The sequence below is a fragment of the Micrasema longulum genome, unplaced genomic scaffold, assembly GCF_059751315.1.
Source record: "Micrasema longulum isolate JH-2025_06_02 unplaced genomic scaffold, ASM5975131v1 h1tg000917l, whole genome shotgun sequence".
Taxonomy (NCBI): domain Eukaryota; kingdom Metazoa; phylum Arthropoda; class Insecta; order Trichoptera; family Brachycentridae; genus Micrasema; species Micrasema longulum.
The window spans coordinates 1-21217 of record NW_028278108.1 but is presented as its reverse complement, the minus strand read 5'-3'; the positions used below and the strand labels follow the sequence as shown (position 1 = coordinate 21217).

General features: G+C 32.0%; 1 protein-coding gene across 1 annotated transcript in view; it reads left to right on the top strand.

The window, feature by feature from the left end:
- LOC148278189 (uncharacterized) overlaps window positions 1-21206 on the top strand; it is a 74680-nt gene extending 53474 nt beyond the window's left edge. The window contains exon 3 of the mRNA XM_088231784.1: window positions 20979-21206. Coding sequence (XP_088087910.1) covers window positions 20979-21206 — 228 coding nt within the window. The remainder of the gene's footprint in view (window positions 1-20978) is intronic.
- Window positions 21207-21217: the final 11 nt, after the last annotated feature.

Below are 21217 nucleotides of genomic sequence, written 5' to 3'. Positions count from 1 at the left end.
CGCCCATACCAATACCGAATCAACTGCTCCACAACTGTATAGCTTATGTTAGGTTTTTGTTATTTTCATTGTGTGTTTTGTAATATAAATAATAAAGATGTACATAAATACCTTGTTTTTAAATCTGTCTGAATATTTGTTAATTGTGTTTGTTTTTTAAGTTAGTCTTCTTTGTTTATTCTCAAATGTAATTTCAAAAAACTAAATTGTGAAGTGTCCACGGCACGGGAAACCCCAGTGAGGTCTCATTATTTTTATTATTAATTATAGTTAACCGGTATTTCTTATGTATCTACTCTCACTGCCTCCACCTTCCATGGAATCATTTCTCTACAATACCGCAGAGTGTGTGCGGACCAACTACTGCTTTACAAAATTGTGACAGGAATGGTTGACTGTACAGAGCTGCTTGGTTTAATAATAATACATGTGCCAGCCAGGATTTGTAGACGGTACCACCTGTTTCATGTACCAACAAGTAAAACATCGTATGTTAAAAATGCTTTTTTTCGTAGGACTTTTTCAATGTACAATACAAAATTTAAAAATATAGATTATACAAACATCACTCTGTCAGATTTAAAATTTAAACTAAAAATGTATTATGTAACTTAGTAGACATTATAATAATAAATATGTACATCTCCCCCCCCCCCCCCTCCTTATCCTCTCTTCAAGCATTTTTATCCTTATCCCGCCCAATTTACAGTAACTTAATGTTCTTAAAATTAATATTTAAAAAATCTTTGATTATTGAGTACTTGAAAATAACATTTTTATATGTATAAATTGTATGTATTTATTTGATATGTAATATATATATTCTTTACTAACTTTGTATACTATGTGGAAATCTGTTATTGGTTCTGAGTTTATACACTATATCTGTTTGTTTACTAAAAATATGTATGTAGAACTGTTGATTTCCCTAATAAAATAAATAAATAAATAAATAAATAAATAAATAGTTCGTCAGCGAAAAATATGAATAAATAAATAAATAAATTTGGCCAGAATGGTGAATGTTACACAATGTACTTACTACTAACTCTAACTCTTCACTAGTGACATCTACATACATGTAAAATGTTATTTGGTCAATTCTTTGGATCTTAAATTTACTAATAAAAGTGACGATGTGTGTTGGTCAGTTTTACTTTTTAAAAATCTTTGAGCTTCTATCAAATGGTCACACAGTTTAAAAAACTTTTTTTTTTGCAGTATCGGATTGACTTAGCATTTTTACCAGCCAAGCGTTATGCTAATACAGTGTCAAAAAGTCAATAATCTCAATTTCGCCATTTTTGCAAATGGCTACTGTTACTTGTATAACCACGATATTTCCATGAACATTTAAGTATCCTTGTCGGTAATCTATAATTAAACATGTTTAGGAGAAAAAATCATGCATATTCTGATTTTCATTCAGAAAACTTAATTTTGCTCAGTAGATAAAATTGATGATAGCTGTAACTCTTCATTGTAATACAGGCCCCGGTAATGAATTTAATTTTATGTAAATGCAATAAATTTATATATAAATAAATAAGTTCGTGTCTGTATTATATATAGTTTATACGGGCAGTTTGTTGTAGTTGGCCGTCACGTGATACGATCGTTAGCGCAGCCGACCAATGGGAGGCCGCTCAGTAATGGGTTTGCGTACACTCGAGCATTAGGGTCTCATTATGCCGGCATTACGCTGTGTTTATGTAATTCCTTGACGTACATGAGGGGATTTAATACAGACGTAATGGCCGATGTATTACTGAGCGCTTTTTATATATTATATCTCCATCTTCTGTTATGTACGATGCATTTAAAATAAGAACAATCTTTTAAAATGAGAGGACCGAACTAGTACGTGGTGTGCAACAAACTCATAATTAGCCATTGAGATTTAATTGATAGGTTGGGTTAAGTAATAAACTATTAATATTTTTTGCAAATTATTTTAAAAACTGGAGTCAATTTGTCACTTCTGGACTTTTTACTTCTAAACCCTTTCTTACATTTTCAGGAGTCCCACAAGGCTCCAATTTGGGTCCAATTTTATTCTCCATTTTTATACATGACATTACTAGCACGTGAATATGAAAGTCTAGACATTTGCAGGGCTCATGATCTGGCTGGTTTAAGTGGTCACTTCACACACTGTGTAACATTCACAATTATTCCTATGTTTGAACATCGACATTTCCTCAACGCTTCCATTTGTTGACTTTTGTTAAGTAAAAGAGCTGAAACCTTAATCGTGATATTCCCTTCTCAAAAATATGTTCCCTCTCTGTTGCAACAAATTTAAATATGAATGACTCCCTAGGGAGGAAATCCAACAAGTCTGCAAGCATTTAGACATACTCAAAACATTGTTGAATTAACTATCCGCTAAAAGAAGAAGTGAAAAAATAGAAAAATTGTTTTTCGGCGTTGCCTGGTAAGTGAATTGGTTCAGCCGGATGAATCTCATCCACATGATAAAGGTTTCAGCTCTTTTACTTCACTAAAGTCAACAGATGAAAGAGTTGAGGAAATGTGGATGTTCAAACACAGGCATAGGCTGGACTGGAACCTGAAACGTAAGACTGATCATCTTACCTTCATATAACAAAAAACGATCGAGATGAGCTACGATTGGTGTAGCGCCCTAATGCAGTTTCCTATGCGCCTTTAGATACGGAAAGAAGATTGATTATGATTAGTTCTTCAATGTTCTCTATAGGAACATTATCCTATATACTATAAAGAAATTACAAAAATATAAATTAACATATTACAAAAGAGATGAAGAACATTTAAGAGAAGGTAATATGGAAGTCTAGGCATCTACAGGGCTTATGACCTGTCAATGGCTGGTTTAAGTGGCCACTTTACACACTGTGTAACATTCACCATTCTGCCTATATTTGAACATCTATATTCCTTCAATTCTTTCATCTGTTGATGTTTGTGAAGTTAAAGAGCTGAAACCTTTATTTATGCGAGTGAGATTCATCTAATTAAATTATTTCACATGCATACTAGGCAACGCCTGAAAATGTTATTTTTTCAATTTCTATACTTCTTCATGGACCAGGTAATTTATCAACAATATTTTGAGTTTGTCCAAATTTTTTGTAGACAAGAACTGGATTCCACTCCCTGGGGAGCTGTTTATATTAACATATTACAAAAGAGGACCTTCTCTTAAATGTTCTTCATCTCTTTTGTAATGTGTTAATATAAACAGCTCCCAGGAAGTGGAATCCAGTTCTTGTCTACAAAAAATTTGGACAAACTCAAAATATTGTTGAAAAATATAAATATAAAAGATCTACCAACTACAATACAATAGTGGATAAAGTGTAAAGAATTCTTGGGTTTATCTTACGAATCTCCAAGCCATTCTCATCAACCAATTAGTATGGTCCCCTCAGCACAATGTAAATATTAATCAAATCAAGAACGTTAAAAAAAAATTAAAAGTAGTCTGGAATATTGTTTGGATAATATTGCAAATGATTGCGGCGCATCTTTGATTAATTTTAATATAGAATCACTACAAAAAAGCGTCGTACGTGTGATTTAATTTTTCTTTTCAAAATTCTAAATAATATGGTTGATTCGCCGAACCTATTCCATAATATTGATTTCCGTTGTCCTCTTCGCCATACCAGATTGAATTCCCCTTTTCGATATATTTATTAAAACAATGTTTTCAGTATGTCGAAATGTTTGCAGACATATTTGTTGGACCATTGTTGGACCAAATGTTAACACTAAAGGCAAACTGACTTTTTTTCATACAAACGTATTCCAGTATTTTCTCCTTGGATTTTTTTTTATTTTTTATTTATTTAACTTTTTGTACATAATGTTATCTGTAAATTGGCGGGCTTATTGCCAAATGGAAATTTCTTCCAACCAACCAATAAAATAAAAGTTTCATTTTTATAATTCAAGTTACAGAACATATTCAATAGAAAAAAAAAGATTAAAAAGTTAAAACTATATAAAAATAGAAATAAACGTATTTGTTTATAAATTACCTTAAATCAAAACTATTACTCAATGGGAAAAAGAAAATAAGAGGAAAGAGGAAAGAGGAAAAAGGAAAGGAGGAGAGATTAAGGAAGAGAAAGGAGATGTTTCTTCAGACCTGATTTAAACAGAGATAATGTAGTAACATCTTTGATGGTGGATGGGAGATGATTCCACAGTCGAGCCGCATGGACACTATATGAGTTAGAGAAGAAAGAGGAATTGTGGATGGGAATTAAGAGAGTGCCTTGAGAATTAGAACGAAGAGGTAAACCATGAGCTGATAAGCGTTTTTTCACGCAGGTAAATAGGAGCGTTAGGACTATGAAGTACACTGAACAGAAGTGAGAGGGGGTGATAGTCTCTCCGCTGTCTTATTTTGAGCCATTTCAGTTGCCTACGATAATCAGAAATGTGGTCATATTTCCTAAGACCAAAAATGTACGTTATGCATGTATTCTGAAGTCGTACAAGTTTATCGAGTTGCTCACAGCTTAAATCAGTCATGGAAACATCAGCGTAATCTAGAATGGGGCGTAAGTATAGCCTGTGAGCTCGCCAATACATGACGGATGACATTAACATAACCATAGAAAAACATAGCAGTTGAGCTCTCAGAAGTAAAGCAACGTGAATGCAGCAATGCTTGAACTACATGTCAATAATATTCTAATAATAAATAATGTTATTTGGCCATACGGAACTTTAAAGCACACCTTGGTTTAATTACTAATAGTATTTTATCGGTTAGGTAGGTGTATTTAAAAAATGTTGCGTACCTGAAAAAAGCACAAATAATTATGTTTTTGTAAATGATGTCAGTAGCGACACTCAGAGAGTGGCTTTGTGACGTTTTGACATTTTTTATAAGAAATTCATGGCGTAGCCGAAATACTGTTATAAAAACGAGGATGTTTTTGTTGATTGACGTTAGCAGGCGCTACCCAGGGCGACTTTGTGACGTGAGAAATTATTTAAAAAGAGAGATTTATGGCGTAGCCGAAATATTGTTATTAAAACGAGGATGTTTTTGTTGATTGACGTTAGCAGGCGCTACCCAGGGGCGACTTCATGACGTGATGAAATTATTCATTTAAATATTTTTTTTCATTTTACATAACGTAGCCGAGATAAGAAATTGCGTGGTGTTTCGAAATTTAACCGTGTAGGTAGCCGCCTAGTTACAATATTATTTTTGTATAACTCCTGTTTTATAATGTTTATGTATTTATCGCTATAAGAATTAAACTAAAGATAGTTTTTACTTTTAATCGCTATCCGTTTTTTTAAATTATGTTTGTAACACTCAGTAATATTTATTTTTCAAGTATTCAATATTATTTTTGCATTTTAATTAATATTGTTAATATAAAGCGTATTTTTATTTGTTCGAATTTACTAGACTGTTTTTATTACAAAAAATAAAAATGCATATTTCTCTATGTATTTTTCTGTTATAAACAATCTTTTAAAATAATACACATCAAATTTCCATTGTCTGTTGATTTTATTTGCAATCTTCTTTTTTTTCGATGGTTAAAACTCTAGGAAATTCAAAGACAATAAAATTTTTACTGTCATATATTGGCGAGCTCACACGCTATACATAGCCCTAGAATGGGTAGTAGTGATGCTTGTACAAGGGTGCATTTAGTATTAATGGGTAAGAATTTTTGCAACCTTCGTGAGTGTGGACTGAAAAATATAAAAAATAAATAATAAAAAATATTTTGCGGCTTAATTCATTAGTATGAGCTCGCCAGCAAAGATGTTCATCCATTTGTACTCCTAGATTATTTACGGATTTCCTGTATTGAATATTGGTACTTAAATTTAATATACCAACTAGTAAAAATAATTATACCGCAAATTCATTCATTGTACGTAACTGTAGAAATTATAATGGACTCAGTATTGATGTAAACATTTTTAACTGCACGTTGCATTTATACATAAAATTTCTTCATAAAGTTGATTATTTGGGATAGTTGCTGAATGTACATCTTGAGTGGTTTGTGCTATGTATATGTACCGCATGTAATGTATATGTTTGTGTATGTTATATATGTGCGTTCATGTGTGTGTGCGTGGATGGCTCGGGGTGTGCATTCGGTATTTTTATTTATTACCAATGATAACCCCCATGGAAAATGCAAATATCAATCATTATTCTTTTCTGACTTGAGTTTCTTATTTATTTTTATTTTTTGTCACATTTAATTTTTAAATCTTTTGCATATCATTGTTTCAATCATTGTTTTTAATATTTTTTATGTATGACTGTATGTTTTCTGAATAAAATAAAATAAAATAAAACTACAGTCAGCAAATCACAAAATCCGTTTAATTTATTTTTTTTGTGTTAGACAATGGCAATACAATAACTAATTATCGGAACGGTCAACAATTCAATATCTCTAATTTTGATAATTTTCCGCCCGAGTACAGCCGAACGTAATCCAACCGCAGGTCTCGCCTCAGCCGAAGTTTCGGCCAACTCATTGACGATAACGAAACCGCAGCCCAAATTCGTTTTATCGGCCGAAACTGGCAGAAACCGAAACTGTAATTTAGAGCGGTCAAAAATTGAACTTACGGCTCGTTGCCATTTTGGATAATATGCCGCAGTTGGATTATCACTTTAGACTGATTTACTCCTCAAAAAATATTGCAAAATAGCACCTTAAAAACAAAAATGTCGGTATTTTTTTTTTATAGCCATTTATCGGCTTTTTTTGTCTACCGGTTTCGTCTGGACACTTATAATTAAACTATATTAATTTAAGTATTATATATTTTTATTGCGTGCGTATATTTATTTATTTATTTACATACATAAGTTTATTGTACATTATTTGAGACATAAGTCCCAACTCTATGGGACTAAAAGTCCTGTGTTGAGATGGGACTAGCAATAAGTTGACACAGACACGTGAGTATATCACCACAAATGTAAGATCAGAAACATAAAAAAATAATTAAAAATAGAATACATATTTATGTATATGGCACATCAATATTTATTTTATTTATTTGTTTATTCATGTTTTTTGCTTACAAACTATAGTTAATAAAAAAAGTAATGTGACCTCACTGGGGTTACCCGTGCCAAAGACACTTAACAATATACTTTTTTTAAATTACATTTGAGTATAATCAAAGAAGACTAACTTAAAAAAACGAAGATAATTAACAAATATTCAGACAGTTTTAAAAACAAGGTATTTATGTACATCTATATTATTTATATTACAAAACACACGAAAACAACGAAAATAACAAAAACCTAACATAAGCTGTACACTTTTGGTAAACAGTAAACTCAAACATTCGGAAAATCATCAAGGAGTTTCCTACTCAAATACGTGTAGCTTTAGAACAGGCATTTTTGTAAAGCTGCTAGTAATATTTTTTTAAAATTTTTACATGTCAAACACTTATTTTGTGTTATTTTGTATTACAAGTAAATAATTTTTTTTAGCAATAAACGCCGTATTTCGGTACTGAACTTGGAAAAAATTAACATGTAAATCCCACCACACCTTCACCATAGTTGTTGCATAAAAAAAAACTGGTCCATGAAGAAGTATAGACATTGAAAAAAAAAACTTTTTTTTTCAGGCGTTGCCTAGTATGTAGGTGAAATAATTCGATTAGATGAATCTCACCCGCATAAATAAAGGTTTCAGTTCTTTAATTTCACAAACATTAACAGATGATAGAACTGAAGGAATATAGATGTTCAAATATTTCATCTACTGAAAAAATATTCCACAAATCACATCTTATAACACCAAAACAATTATGCGCTAAAATAAAACTCACTTACAGATTCAAAAACTACTCTTACTCAAATGAAAGACATAACCCCTACAATACATCACATACAAATAATATAATCACTAGATCCTCAACACAAAGATACCTTAAACAAATACAAACTAATACCACTTTCGGACAAAGGAATTTTGAGTATTATATAATGTTTAAAAAGACTATAAAAAAAATAATAGTGGAGCTAGGTAGAAGTAAAATAGATTGTCTCATTCGCCCAAACCAATATTAAATCAATTGCTCCACAAGTGTTCAGCTTATGTTATGTTTTTGATATTTTCATTGTGCGTTTTGTAATATAAACAAAATAGATGTACATATATACCTAGTTTTTAAAACTGTGAATATTTTATTAATTATCTCTGTTTATTAAGTCAGTCTTCTTTGTTTATTCTCAAATGTAAAAATATTTCAAAAAAGTATATTGTTAAGTGTTCTCGGCACGGGTAACCCCAATGAGTTCACATTATTTTTATTATTAATTATAGTTTGTGAGAGAAAAATATGAATAAATAAATAAATATGGCTAGAATGGTGAATGTTACACAATGTGTAAAGTAGCCACATAAACCAGCCAATGACAGGTCATAAGCCCTAGACTTCTATATAACCTTCTTACTTATTTATTTATTTATTAACGGACATTGTCCATGTATACAATTTATAAGGTTTAAATATTACAATAAAAGAATAGTTTAAAACATTTTAAAAAAAAGAAGCATTGACAAACATAAGGGACAAGATCTGGACTATTTATTTAGTTCTCGTTTAAATCGTTGTAAATTTAAACCAAAAAAGTCCAGATCTTGTCTTGAGTTAACAATACGACAAAGGCGGGTCATTGGAGAATTTAGGCCATAGTTTGTTCTATGCTGATCGATGAACAGTACTTCATTGTTTCTCAATCTACGAATCGGAATATTGAATTTTACTTGTCCCAGTAATGATGGAACATCGATTATACCATTTAGTATGCCGAACATATATATGGAGTCAATATTAGTTCTACGTTTTAGTAGACTAGAAATATTTAACATTTACTCTATTTCAGCATAAGAATAATCATCTCTCTCTAGTCCGAGCATCCACGCTATTTTTCGAAGCAAGCGATGTTGGACTGATTCAATGTGATTTATGCGATTGACATAGAATGGAGACCAGACCATTGAGGCATATTCAAAAAGAGGGCGAACACTTGAGCAATAAAAAGTTTTGATTGTACGGACATTAGTAAAAGCAGAGGATATTCTGTTAATGAAGCCAAGTAATTTCAGTGATTTATTAACTGTATTATCTATATGCTCGTTGTATGTCAGTTTATAGTCCAAAACAACTCCTAAATCTCTGATGGACTTGACTACATAAATTTTGGAGTTTTCTAATAGGTACTCGAAGGAAATGTTTTTCATATCTGTTGTAATATGTTAATTATAAATATAAGCTATCGATTAATAAATTGCAAAGTTATTGGTAAAATATCTTGTGATGAGTTATCGGAGCAATTACTTTGCGCAATGTGCTAACAGTTATGTTATTACGTAATCTTGGGAATAACTAGAAGCGAATAAACAAAATGGCAATAAATATCTAAGCGTTGGATGAATCATATTTCGTGCGGTGTAATGGCGGCAATTATCATGATTGAACCGCACAAAAGCTCATTTAATATAATATAAAAAGCAATGTAAGAAAATCATTTACAAAAATCACTACGTGGGAGCGGATTGGACGCGCAGGACCGGACGTAGGATGTTTTGCCGATTTAATGTTAAAAAACATATTAATGAATTCAACGGCGTCTTTAAAAGACTGTCGTCTGGTAAAACGCACGCAAAATGAGGTATTATTTTAAAGTATTTCTGTTAAAAAAATTATGTACTTAAAAGTTTTATGTAACTAAAATATAATTACTTTCAGACCGGCAGATTACGCCATTTCAAATTTAGACAATTTTTTTAGGTATCTCGGATCTCAATAACGACTAAGTATTGAACTAATTTAATTGATAATTTAAAAATAATAAGTTGAACATGAAAGTGGCAGAAGCAAACTTTTGATTTTTTGTTTTTGAAAAGAAATACAAGCATTTTAAATCACATACATTTTTTGACATTTTCCTTTTTTTTCTACGTAAAATTATGCCTTCGGTAATACTTTAAAAAAATTAAACTAATGAAATACTTTGGTTGAAACCTTTTTTTATAGAATTGTATTTTTTTATTTTATTCCGGTACCAATAAGAAAGAAATCCCATAAATCTAAGTTATTCCATTTATCTCCTCAATTTTATACCTTTGTATAAATTGATAGAGAGGCATATCTGGGCCTCGATTATGATGGGAAGATAAAGACGCTATTCCTTCACTATGACGGTATAGTTGAAGATAAATTATCACAAGCGATTACGATATCGTTATGAAACAAGGGGAAGCGTACGTCACGGTACACATATCTACGCACTGAAATGACATAGTTTCAGTATGACGTCATAGTTGAAAATAAAAGTCTCCCAACCGACTACTAAGATACACTACCGATCCCCCCACAAATAAGTATACTATATTTTGAATGTATTAACCCCAGTGCGGGTTTTTTCTCCTAGATTAAACTTGCAGAATTCACAAATTATTTGAAGATTCTTGATTTGGAAAACAGTATTTCAAACATTGATTTTTAAGGAATATTTTTCTTTGAGATGGTACTTTTGACATAAGACCATAATTACTTTCATGCGTCATATTGCAGGACATATAGCGCGCCACGCGGCCGTTCTTAGCACTAGTAATTACTAGAACAATGCGGCCAGTTGACATTTCAATTGAATACCTAATATCGACTGAATTCATTGTAGTATTTTTTATTTATTTTTTAATGAATTATAAATTAAAGTAATGGATAATATATCTATCTATATGATATAATATATCACGAAGTTACATCGTTTGAGTTGATTTCATGGATGAGAGTTAGTGTATCACACAGAACTACAGAAAAATATCAATTTATAGTATATATTACTTACATTATATTATGTACCTCCTATGTAGGTACAAATACATGATATTTTTTATGTTTGCATGTCCTTTTAATAATTATATCTACAAGTAATTCTCGTTGATTCTTTAAAGCCTTTTTGTTAATAAATTATTGCATATTATGTTTATTTGAATACGTAGTGTCGTCTGGTAATGTTAGTTCGCCTTTACGAAAATATCTTTCGCTGCAGTATTTACATATACAATCAATTATCATTTTAAATTTGTATGACATCTTTGTAAAATTGAAATCTAAAATCTAATTCGTTCCAAGTTTGGCTCTGTACCGATTTGACGTAGGAATCTAGTGTGTAATTATATGTTTTTAATGGTCAAATTGTCCGCCGTACATTTTGAAGCTCACAGTTAGTGGTAATGGCTTCCGTGTAATGAAAATACAGATATCATTGCAGCAGAGTCACACCGAGCTAGACAATGGCTACGTGTTATAAAACACGACGAAGAAAATCTAATTAAATGATAAGCGCCCTTTCAGCGACCATTTTGAGAAAGGGCTGATTTTAAATTTAATTATTCAATTCGCTGAAATAACAGAACACTGGATGTGAAGGGAATATCAAAGGCTCTTTAAAAATCTTTTTTAAAATTAAGTTCATCTGTTAAGACTTAAAACACAAACTAGCGGGTCGCCGACGCGACGCTGGGTATTTTATGTACTGGCACAGTGCCACGTTCCACCTTATATTTTTCAAAAGTTTTACAATCCAAACTAACGTGCGTCCAACGCAGAGTATTTCTCGAAACTAACAAATAAAAAAAAATAATTTTGGAATTATATTAGTCGAAGCTCTTTATATCTTTATAATAAAGTTTGATTGAATAACAGTGATTGTTTAGTTACAATTAGGTTTTATTTAGTTTAGTGTTTTTTTTGTTTTTTTATTTGTTTATAGACTATTAAACTAAGTTATATATTTTTTTTCTAAGTTTTGTGTTTCTGAAATAACTCCGTGTGTGACGTCAGAGGTTCTCTTCCGCTTATTCTCATTCAGTTCTTCCCATTGGTCCATCCATGGCAAGCAAACCGGAAATCTTCCATGGTTCTTATATCATAGGTTGATTCAGTGGAGTCATTTAAAGTAGTACGTTTTTTAAAAATGTTTTTCAACATTTTTTTCTTACATTTTCAGGAAACTTTGCGGTACAATTTAAGGCTTTAATTTTTACCACGCGCAAGAAAACATTTATTGTATCATGATGTGTCTCCAAATCCTCATAATCTGTTGCACAGGTGGAAAATAGATTATCACATTATGGAAAATAGAAAATTCGGATATTTGTTGCCATTGCACTCCGTTTTATTTTGCAGGCTCTCGGAATTCTCCCGAAAAGCATTTTCTCTTACGTGTCTTCAATCGTCAGCTAGCACTGATAAAATAACATTCTCAGAATACAATAATTACTAATTTAATTTCACTGGAGATAAAGTGATTAACATACAAATTCTGCGCATCATAAATGTTTGATGGTTTTGTGTTCATATTGAACCACACAGGTGCATGAACTATTATATTAGAAGTCTCGGATGGATTGTGAGATGCATCTTCTTCTTCTTCTTCTTCTTCAGCCTTATTTTCTTGACTGCTGGTGGTGGCCTCTTCCAAACGTCTCTATTCTTTTCTATCACCCGCTTTCATAATCCACGTTTTACCGGCAATAGAGGCAATGTCGTCGACCCATCTTTTCTGTTGCCTTCCAACACTTCTTTTGTTTGCCCATAGTCTCCACTTGTGTCCACCTGCCATCATTTTGCCTCGCCGAGTGTCCTGCCCACTGCCATTTCAATTCCGCTGTATGATCCGTGATATCCACGACTTCGGTTCGGCGCCTTATTTCTTAATTTCTTACTCTGTCTCTTAGACATACACCAAGCATCTGTCTTTCCATGGATCGTTACGTGCATTTTAATTTCTGACTACTTTTTTGTGCTACAGACATGGTTTCTAATCCGTATGTCCATGAGATGCATACAGCTTATGAATTTTATTTGCGGTTGAAGGCCACCCCGAGTGCCAAATTCTTCTGGGGTTCTCTTTGACAGACTTTAATTGCAATGTCTAAAGTTGATAGCTTCACAATATTCATTGAGTATAGCTGATCAGTGCTTGCGTCTTTTTTATTAGTGACTTCAGGTAGCTTGGATTTCATTGAGGTGAATAAAACTATACGCAGTTATGTTATTTATTATTTCAGCATTTAATTTGTGGAAAAACGTTTTTAATTTATTTAAAATGAAACACTTTTTATATTTACACCTGATGATGGGTAATTCAGAACACCTGAAACTACAAAACAACAAGAACAAAACAAACCATCACGCTGTTTCCCCGTAAAAGTAGGCAGAGAGGGTAGAAAGCCACATCACAATATTTGCATACAGCTCTCGCTTCCTCTACATTCATACATCTTCTCATGCACGCGCGCCGATTATTCCAACTTTTAACATATCCATCTTCAAGTATTTGTTGGGTTTGGTCATGCCATGTCTTTCTCGGTCTTCCTCTATTTCTGCATCCATCAAAATTTGCATCGTAAATATTTTTAGCCGTTCTTTCGCTGTCCATTTGCTCTATATGTCCAAACAACGCAGAACTCCTTTCTTGATTTTGTCGATAGTGATTATCTCAGCCTTACATAATGTACGGATCTCAACATTTGTGCGTCTATCGTGCATAGTTTTACCACACATTCGCCTGAGAGATCGCATTTCGACAGCATCTAGCCTACTTTCATCCCTGTTTTCCAAGTCCATACTTCGCTCCCATACATCAAGGTCGGATTTGTGAACTGCTAATTTTGCCTCTTGCGACAAACATTTATTTGCCAAGGCTAATTGATGAGGGGTGTTATAATATATTAAACTCTTATGTGGTAAAATTACAAAGTGTTTTATTTCAAATAAATACTACAGGCAGCTTTTCGCCTATTTATATTATTTCTCCCGGAAAGCTTCTGAGCATAATTGTAGTGCCATCTTTTTGCCAAAAATGACAATGTGGAAGCTTATTGACATAATAAAACTGGCACACAAACCACTGTTCCATCGAATCCAATTGCAACCAATTTTGTAACATCAATATCGAATCTAATTTATTTATTTATACTTTTACAATGTTTGTATTATTTTTTCATACAGAATAATGTTCCCTCACTGGGGTGTCCCGTGCCGAGAGAAACATTTTACAATAAGTATAATTAAACATGCCTTAAATTAGTTATTCAACATAGTTAACATAATAAGAATATAGAAACGTAAATTATCAAATTAACCTTATTATTGTCTTAAACATAATAAGCAATATAAACTAAAATAATCATAAAAAACATAAATTCATATTGTTAAGTAAATAACAGCATTTATCGATACTATTCCTGGCCGATTACCTTTCGTTCTCATCCTTCCTTTGACCCATCCTTATGGTACCTACCTAACATCAAGATAGAAGATATTCAAAATTAGAAGATTCGGATTTAGAACAAAAACCAAACAACATTTTTGATTTCACATAAAATCGGATAAAAAAGTGGTTGAAATCGTCGCGCGTCGTGGAAAACCTTGATATATATTATAGTTCATTTTTTCATTTAGTGCCAGAAATTGAAGAACATTCAGATTATATGAAAGGTAGGTATCCATTCCATGTTCCTATCCTTTCTCAAATATTTCCAAATTCACAAAACTGTATGAAATTCATTTTTCATTTACAGTCCGCCTTTTCGTTAACACATATACTCGTATACTTGTGGACCAAATTTCATACACAGGACACTAATTTTTACCTATTTGGCTTGATCCACTCATCAATCCGTGCGCAACCCACCTCCACTATCCATTTCTTAATAGCAGTTTTATATTGTGAGTACTAACTTATTGTACTTATAGAGAATGGAAGTAGATTGTACACTTTAACCGAGTAGTCGGCCAATCCTCGTTGACCGAAAGTTGTATTAATTTTTAATTGTTTTTGCAGCATCAGGGTGGAGTATCTAGTGACTCTTGTATTTGTAAAATGAGTTATGGAAGGTAGAGAATAATGTTTGTGTGCGTACAGTAACAGAGATTTTACATAAAGTTGTTTTACAGATGTTACATTACGATTTACGAATATTCCGAGGGAGCTAGTTCCGATTGGGACTCTTAAGATATTTTTTATTAAAGCTTGTTGTAAAATTATTATTTGTTTGATCAATGCGTCGTTTGCACATCCCCATCCAATTATTCCATATTCCAAAACTGATTGACTTATTGCGTTAAGTTAATTAAGAACCAGGTCCGAAGAATAAATAAATGAATTCCAGTTAGAATTTAGCTCTGGTAAAATAATCGCATATTTCAATATTTTGAATTAAATTAAGCACATATATAGATAGGTATTAAAGGTAACTCACATTAAATTGGTATGATCGTTCATTGTGATAAATTCAAGTAATGACTCATTTCCCAATTGCATTATAAATAATGATTTGAAAAATGAAATTACCCTCCTCGCTCAAAATTTCCATGCATAATTTCGAGACACATTATTTGAACGCAACTATAGTTAAGCCTGTAATTTGAGAACATAAAGATATGAACTTTAATGTTCTATTAAAATATAAATGAGTTGGCGTTTAAGTTATCTTTTTGGATCATCAGAATAATGATTTATCCGTGTCCGGGCGGATAAAGAGTACAGTTCTGGCTGTGGAACAGTACACTAATGTTTAACGAGTGTTTTCCACTCAAATGAGGATTCAAAAAGGAAACCGAATTGATAAGTCCGCTTCGTACTCATAGTCAAGTGTTTGGTAATAAATAAATATATTTATGAAAATATTTATATTTTTTAAATGAAAATTTATTTATTAACCCCTACAAATAATTAAATTCATTTTACAAAAATAATATATAATTTTTTATTCATAATCTGTTGCTGAAAAATTTTTTTTTCCATTTTTTAAAAAGTTTGTCTGAGTCTTTTGTTCAGTTTTGTCTGGTAGTTTATTGTATAATTTCAGTCCCTGATTTATTAATCTCGATTGTACTTGTCTCGTTTTGGAATGTTGAATGTCACATTGTTCTGAGATTCTTGTATTATATCCATGTTTATTTTATTTTTTTCAAGTTTAAGTTCTTTGTCTTCAATGATATCAGTGGCTAACTTATAAATATATATATTTTTTTAATTAGTTGAAAAAGATAATCAACATTTAATTGTTTAGTTCAAAAGAACAAGAAAAAAAGAGTTCTTTAGTTGGTTTTAGATAAAAGAGGTCATATACCAGAGGCAAATTCTCCTTATAATCGCTTATTTGGAGCTTATTATATTTTTTTGACATCGAAAGTAACGTTTTATGTTACATCATTATTAGGAAAAAACACATTAAAAAAAAAAAACATTACATTTCTTGGGTTAGCAAATTTACATCATATTCCTTTATTCCATACAGCGAGCCAGTTGCGCCTCTATCGGCCAAAATTATCACTACTGGATTACACGAGATTACTCTGGCGAAGAAAAAATATGAATTTAAATACGTCTTGAAGCCAACATTTTAGAATCGTGTGCGAAAAATTACACTTGCGATTACAGTAAAATCTTGCAGCTTTCCTTAGTGCAATTTAGTCTTTCAAAACTTCTTCATGAGGGTTATTATTCTTTTAAATAAATCTATATGACTTACGATGGTCCAATGGAGGTGGCTTATACGCACTCGTTATATATGAGAAAGAGATAACGAATATGTTTTTGTATGTCTTGACATGGAAGTTACAATAATACTTGATCATACTTGATAAGTTTCGGTGGTTTAAAAGTGAATTTTTCGTAAAAAAAAAAAATATAATGAATTGACGTTTTAATTCATAATATAAGCATATCAGTATAAATTCTTTAGTGGGTTTTAAAAAACAAAGATTCGCCAAACAAAAATAAAATATACATGATTTATAAAATGTTTTTGAGCAAACGATGACAGTTGAATTATAGGTTATTCTTCAGTATCCATTTAAACTTTAAAAATTAAGTTTGAGTCATGATAAGAATAAATATATATAAAGAATTATAAAATGTAAACTTATGTCGTTTCGTGAATACTAATGTGATATAAAAATCGATAAAACAATGATTCTTAAAACGTGATTTATGTTTTGTTTAGTGGACTATCGTAGTCGGTAAGGAATATTTTTTTTAATTATTTAGTTTCTATTTCATTCACTAAGAAATAGTGTTTTATTTCAAGACAAGTTATAATAGTCAGACTTAAACAAAGATGCACCGGTACGCTTATGAATTATACAGTGTTATAAATTACTTTTCCGACACTCGGGTTAAAACATGAAGTAGCCGCGCGGATAAGTCGTTAATCAAATAGTCGTTAGTCAAATAATCTTGTACAAAAGTTAAAAATTAAACAATCTTATTTTTCCCAGTATTAACCTTATTACCTGACGCTAAGGAATTAAGGAATTGAAGTCAAACTTGGTAAAGATAACCAGACAGCGGAATAACCAAAAGGAACAGGGCTAAGTTGGGCTGCTTTCGGCAGACTAAAATATATTTTAGAAAATAAAGAAGTCCCTATATGTATGTAAAAGGTGGATGATAAAAGCGGGTGATAGTAAGGAATGGAGACGTTTGGAAGAGGCCTTTATCCAGCAGTAGACGGAATAAGGCTGAAGAAAAAGAGGAAGCAGATTACAAACTAAAATTCAAGACGTACATATTATAAAAAGAAAGAAATACGTTACTGAGACTCTTGTCAAGGTAGTAGGAGAATTCTGGTACAGAAAACCCCTTCGGATACATGGAACAGATCAACATTCAGCATAGCGATATTCCTTCCAACAGACATAAACATCGGCAGGTTAGTCCTGTATATCGGAATATGAAACAATGTATGCTGACGCTGTCTTAGATAATTATCAGGAACATTCAAACCAATGCTCATCATAACCCCAAGATACCGCGCATACCGCGCAACAATCGATAAAAATGCGTAGTCAAATACACATTCATTCTAATCTCTTAACTGTTGTTGCTAAGCTACCCTGAAGAAACTCGGTCTCAGAATCTTCTTTAGGATTAGTTAGCTATTCAGTTCATGTGGACCCTAAACCATCGAGCTCAACTCTCGAATCAATCTCGAAGTTTTGGAAGGCCACAGAAAAGATGGGTCAACGACATTGCCTTTATTGCCGGTAAAACATGGATGATGAAAGTGGGTGATATGAAGGAATGGAGACGTTTGGAAGAGGCCTTTATCCAGCAGTGGAGGGAATACCTTACTCTACCTTACTTTAATTTAACATCATATCATCGAAGTACGCTGAGTTTATGATGCACCACTGGATGCGAAAAGGGAAAATTCTCGCTGACTTTAATACTAGGCAGTGATCTGCGGGCGGCTCGCGAGCCTTAGTTTGCCGATCCCCGGTGTTACCAAGCAATATTACTCAATGGTCGTGATCAGTGATTGTCTCATCTATCCACCGTAATAACGTGGCCGTTTGCGGTTAGTGAGTTACTAGATGAGTTCGTTGATGGACCGGATCGTGGCTGTTGATGGGGCAGGTGAAACCCAGGACCCATTTAAAGCTATCTCTGTAAAACTATTTACGAGATAATTGCATTTTCAATTGAGATTACCTTAAATAGCGAGGTATGAATTTACGAAATAATTTCAAAGCATTAAATACATTCCATAAAGAACAAATATTTTCTTTGTAATGAAATGTTAACATTCAAAGAAAAATGGTTTAACAATCTCCACCTCTGTTGTAATATATTAATTTAGTAACTTCCTAGGAGGCGAGATCCAGACGTTGTTTACAAAAAAATGTACAACCTCAAAATATTGTTGCTTAAACAAACTGGTTTAACCTTTAACATCCTGTGTTAAAAAACTCCCTCGAGTCAATGTGTGGTCATCTGAGGTTAGGAAATGATCCCCTGATAATCGCTGTCTCTTTTCACCTCATTAAAATTATATATTTATTCACTTTCAATTTGACAATTGCATTCTGCATTACTTTACGGGCTGTTTAACCCATCACGAAATGCAGACTGTGAATATAAGTTAGAAGCTAACAAATAGAAAGCAGAAAGCTGCTAAACTGCCGATATGTACCAAAAATAGATCCATATTTTTTTTTCTTCTTTAATGTAGGTATAATTCGCTCGCTTATTGAAAGTTGATATCTAAATGAATAAACAAAACAACACAAAGAGATGTTAAGGTTTCAATAAATAACTACACATTCTAAAAATAATCAAATAAATGAACACAAATAAAATAATATTGTCAGTTCCTGCTATTGTTCCTATACTGCTATCTTCCATGTACTCATGTCCATAAAAAGCCTTTTTTAAAAGTACGCTTTTTATAATTTTTTAAAATTTATTGTCATAATTAGATAATAATAAAATAATAAAGTAAATAAATAATTAGTTAAGAAAACACAAACAGTTAAAACATTATATTAATGATGTCTATTGCTTACATTAATTACTATTAATACATTTTAATTTATTCAATTGCACTTTCCAAATATTAATTTAAACTATAGAAGCATTTATTCATGGATTTTTTTTAATATTTATGTATCATCTCTGTTGTAATATGTTAATGTTAACAGCTCCCAGGAAGTTGAATCCAGTCCTCGTCTGCTAAAATTTGAACAAATTAAAAATATTCTTGATAAATCCACCTGGTCCATGAAGAAGTAAAGAAATTGAAAAAATAAGATTTTCAGGCGTTGCCTAGTATGTAGGTGAAATAATTCCATTAGATGAATCTCACCCGCATGAATAAAGTTTTCAGCTCTTTAATTTCACAAACATCAACAGACGAAAGAATCGAAGGAATATAGATGTTAAAATATGAGCAGAATGGTGAATGTTACACAGTGAGTAAAGTGGTCACTTAAACCAGGCAATGACAGGTCATAAGTCCTGTAGATGCCTAGACTTCTACATTACCTTCTCTAAAATATTCTTTATCTCTGTTGTAATATGTTAATACATACATATTTCCAATAATTTACCACAAAATCTACGTCAAGAAATAAATTACGGAAAATTTAAGGATAAATTAAAGAAAAGCTTCCTGACATATTTGTTTATTTTTTATTTATTCATATTTTTCTTATGCAAACTATAATTAATAATAAAAATAATGTGACCTCGCCGAGGACACTTAACAATATACTTTTTTGAAATCTTTTTACATTTGAGAATAAACAAAGAAGGCTAACTAAATAAACAGAGATAATTAACAAGATATTCACAGTTTTATAAACAAGGTATATGTGTACATCTATATTATTTATATTACAAAACGCACAATGAAAATAACAAAAACCTAACATAAGCTATACACTTGTGGAGCGGTTGATTCAATATTGGTTTGGGCGAATGAGACAATCTATTTTACTTCTACCTAGCTCCACTATCCATTTTTTATAGCCTTTTTAAACATTTTCTCGTTACTAATTGTTTTAATAGATAGTGGAAGTAGGTTATAGATTTTAATGAAATAATACTCCAAATCCCTTTGTCCGAAAGTGGTATTTGTTTGTATTTGATTAAGTTGTCTTTGTGTTGAAGATCTAGTGATTATATTATTTGTTTGTGAAAATTAACCGTATTCTGAAAATAAAGATGTATGTATAATATGTGCGTGTGTACTTCAATTTATAAATTTTGTGTTTTTTGTTTTTTTATTAGTGTTAAATTTTCTCAATTTTAACAATCGTTTAATTACTTGTTGATTGTATTATTTTGTTTCGCATTTTTTGTTCCTTTTCATAATATTTTTTTAACTTGCCAAACACGAGAGCCAAACTCTTTTTTGGCAAGTTCAACCTTAAGTGTTCCATTTTTTTTAATGTATGTATTGTTTTTATTATGCTTATAATAGTTTTTATCCAAAAAAGAAATAAATATGCATATACATATATATTTTTGAAGCTTATTATAAATTTTGTCTGCAACGCGTAGGCCCTATTTGTATAAATGATTTCGTCTGAGGAATTTTTAACTGATTTGTATTCCCGGTATTACGAAATCGCTTCTTGTTTTCAGCGAGTTTCCCATGACGCGGCGCATCGGCCACCCTTACCAAAACAGGACGCCCCCCAAGCGCAAGAAGCCGCGCACGTCCTTCACGCGCCTGCAGATCGCGGAGCTGGAGAAGCGCTTCCACAAGCAGAAGTACCTGGCGTCGGCGGAGCGGGCCGCGCTCGCCAAGTCGCTGAAGATGACGGACGCGCAAGTCAAGACCTGGTTCCAGAACAGACGCACCAAGTGGAGGTGAGCCCCCTTATA